The sequence below is a fragment of the Cebus imitator genome, unplaced genomic scaffold (assembly GCF_001604975.1).
Source record: "Cebus imitator isolate Cc_AM_T3 unplaced genomic scaffold, Cebus_imitator-1.0 Scaffold555, whole genome shotgun sequence".
NCBI classification, from domain to species: Eukaryota; Metazoa; Chordata; class Mammalia; order Primates; family Cebidae; genus Cebus; species Cebus imitator.
In genome coordinates this window covers 603004-605919 of record NW_016107870.1, presented here as the reverse complement: position 1 = coordinate 605919, position 2916 = coordinate 603004, and the positions used below count along the sequence as shown (strand labels likewise).

Genomic DNA, 2916 nt, shown 5'->3' with positions numbered 1-2916 from the left:
TAGGTTCAAGCAATTCTCCTGCCTCAGCCTCCCTAGTAGCTGGGACTACAGGCACGAGCCACCACGCCCGGCTAATTATTGTATTTTTAGTAGAGACGGGGTTTCACCATGTTGGCCAGGGTGGGATCGATCTGTTGACCTCATGATCTGCCTGCCACGGCCTCCCAAAGTGCTGGGATTATAGGCGTGAGCCACCGCGCCCGGCCCGGATTTTTTTTTTTTTTGAGACAGAGTCTCACTTTGTCGTGCAGGCTGGAGTGCAGTGGCACTATCTCGGCTCACTGCAACCTCCACCTCCTGGATTCAAGCAATTCTCCTGCCTCGGCCTCCCGAGTAGCTGGGATTATAGGTGGGCATCACATGCCTGGGTAATTTTTGTGTTTTTAGTAGAGACGGGATTTCATCATGTTGGCCAGGCTCATCCTGAGCTCCTAACCTCGGCCTCCCAAAGTGCTGGGCTGACAGGCATGAGCCAGCAGCCCGGCCGAGAGGCCTGTTGAGCACTAGTGAGAAAGTGGGCCAGTGTGTCTGCTTAGGAGTGAGGCACACCCTGAATAGCCTGAAAGAGATAAATTATTTTCACTGTGAGAGCAGTCGCCACCTTCCCCTTGCCCTGACAGGGCACAGGGCCACAGGAGCCCAGCTTACTTCTGGTTTTGGTTGGGCAGCAGGCACACTGGCTGGTGGGCACTTGATTGACCTGAAGGGGCAAGAGGGCTGGCTGTGGTGCTGAACGGACAGCTCCATTTGCTCTTGGTGGCATCAGTGGCCCAAGCCCAGCCCTAGATGGGCAGAGAGCATGTGCCTGGTGAGGGCCTAGTTTCATCTCAGGGTGACCACACAATCAGCAGGAAGGAGAAAGGAGGGTCTGAGGGCTTCCTCCAGGTTTACAGTCTAAGAAAGTGCTGCCCACAGATGGTTTGCATCTGTGCTGGTCCCATCAGGAGCTAATGTCTGCCTGAGCTGGTGAGGGCGCAGGAAGGAGGAGGAGGGGAGAGGGATATAGCAGGGTAGAGGGAGCTAAGGGTCAGAGAGACACACAGTGGCACGGAATCGAAGAAAGACGTGCTCAGAGAGAAAGAGACAGTGACAAGGAATTGCACGCACTCAGAGACAAAGACAGAGTCAGGGGCTACCCCCGGAGACACCAAGAAATACAAAGATGGTGACAGAGTCAGACAGACAGAAGGTAAACAGACCCAGACAGAAGCGGCGACAGTGTCAGTTTGGGTGGGTACCTGAGACTGAGTGGTTTGTAGGCGACAGGAACTTACCTCCCACAGCTCTGGAGGCCAGAAAGTCCAGGACCAAGGTGCCAGCAGATTCAGTGCCTGGAGAGGTCTCACCTCCTGGTACATAGGCGGCGTCTTCTGGCTGTGTCCTCATGTGATGGGAGGGTGAGGGAGCTCTCTGGAGTCTCCTCTGGGGCCATTCAGGAGGGCTCTACCCTCATGACCTAACCCCCTCCCAATGCCCCACCTCCTCATACCAGCACCTTGGGGTTAGGATTTCAACATATGAATTTTTGGGAACACAAACATCTGACCACGGCAGGCAGGAAGAAAGATGGAGGAACAAGTCAGTGTGGAAGATGAGACAGACATTAATAACAAGAGAGAGGAAAAGGGGGCAGAGGCAGAGGGCAGGGTACACCGAGGAGACAGAGCCAGCGCCTGCGGGCGAGACAGTAGGAGGAGGGACAAAGGGGCCAGCGGTGTGGAGACACAGGAGAGCTTGCTGGGCAGACCTGTGTCTCACAGACATGTCAGAGGCAGCCGTGGGAGGGAAAAATGTGAGCCCAGGTGGGCAAGCCTCAGCGGCGCTTGCTCAGCCCAGCCTCATGCCCACAGCCTACAAGGAGAAGATGAAGGAGCTGTCGGTGCTGTCTCTCATCTGCTCCTGCTTCTACACACAGCCACACCCCAACACCGTCTACCAGTATGGGGGTGAGTGCCCGGCTGCCGCCCACCCTGCCCTGCGGTGCCTGCCCACCTCAACTTTTCCCCTGCCTCTCTTGGTCTCTCTGAACTCCCAGCCTGGCTGGCTTCTGGAGAGGGAGGTTCTGGGAGGAAGGGGCCCTCCTGAGGGCTGAGGCCTGGGATTCCGGTGGGAGCAGCCACCCGCTTTCACCCAGCCCTGTGGTTGTATGTGTGCCGGGAGCATCCCGCTCAGCCCATGCCATGCTCTAGCTGCGCCTCTGAAGCTCCACTCTGGTCTTGCCCTGCAGACATGGAGGTGAAGCAGCTGGATAAGCGGGCCTCTGGCCAGAGCTTCGAGGTCATCCTCAAGTCCCCTTCCGACCTGTCCCCGGAGAGCCCTATGCTCTCTTCCCCACCCAAGAAGAAGGACGCTTCACTGGAGGAGCTGCAAAAGCGGCTGGAGGCAGCTGAGGAGCGAAGGAAGGCAAGGAGTCCTCCCACCCCCCCCCCACCGAGTTCTGATGGAGGAGGCCCATGGGCACAGGGCCTGCAAGACGCAGGGTGCTCCGGACCGGGCTTGGCCAGAGGCTCGGCCTAGGGTGAGAGGGGCTGGCTCCCTCAGCCTCTTCGTGAGAGATAAGAATGGGATGGGGAGAGGCTGGGCGTGGTGACTCACACCTGTAATCCCAGCTCTTTGGGAGGCTGAGGCAGGTGGATCATGAGGTCTGGAGTCTGAGACCAGCCTAACCAACATGGTGAAACCCTGTCTCTACGAAAAATACAATTAGATGGGCGTGGTGGCGCATGCCTGTAATCCCACCTACTAGGGAGGCTGAGGCAGGGGAATTGCTTAAACCCAGGAGGCAGAGGATGCAGTGAGCTGAGATCGCGCCACTGCACTCCAGCCTGGGCCAGGACCGCGCGACCTCGCGCGGGAGCAGAGGAGGGAGGGGCAGAGGTGGATGGGGCAGGAGAGGGGTCCGAGGGGCGGGGCGGG

The 2916-nt window shown here is 58.2% G+C and overlaps 1 protein-coding gene across 1 annotated transcript in view; it reads left to right on the top strand.

The window, feature by feature from the left end:
- STMN3 (stathmin 3) overlaps positions 1–2565 on the top strand; it is an 8951-nt gene extending 6386 nt beyond the window's left edge. Inside the window, exons 2-3 of the mRNA XM_017515664.2 lie at positions 1851–1946; positions 2228–2565. Coding sequence (XP_017371153.1) covers positions 1851–1946; positions 2228–2517 — 386 coding nt within the window. The 3' untranslated portion in view covers positions 2518–2565. The remainder of the gene's footprint in view (positions 1–1850; positions 1947–2227) is intronic.
- Positions 2566–2916: the final 351 nt, after the last annotated feature.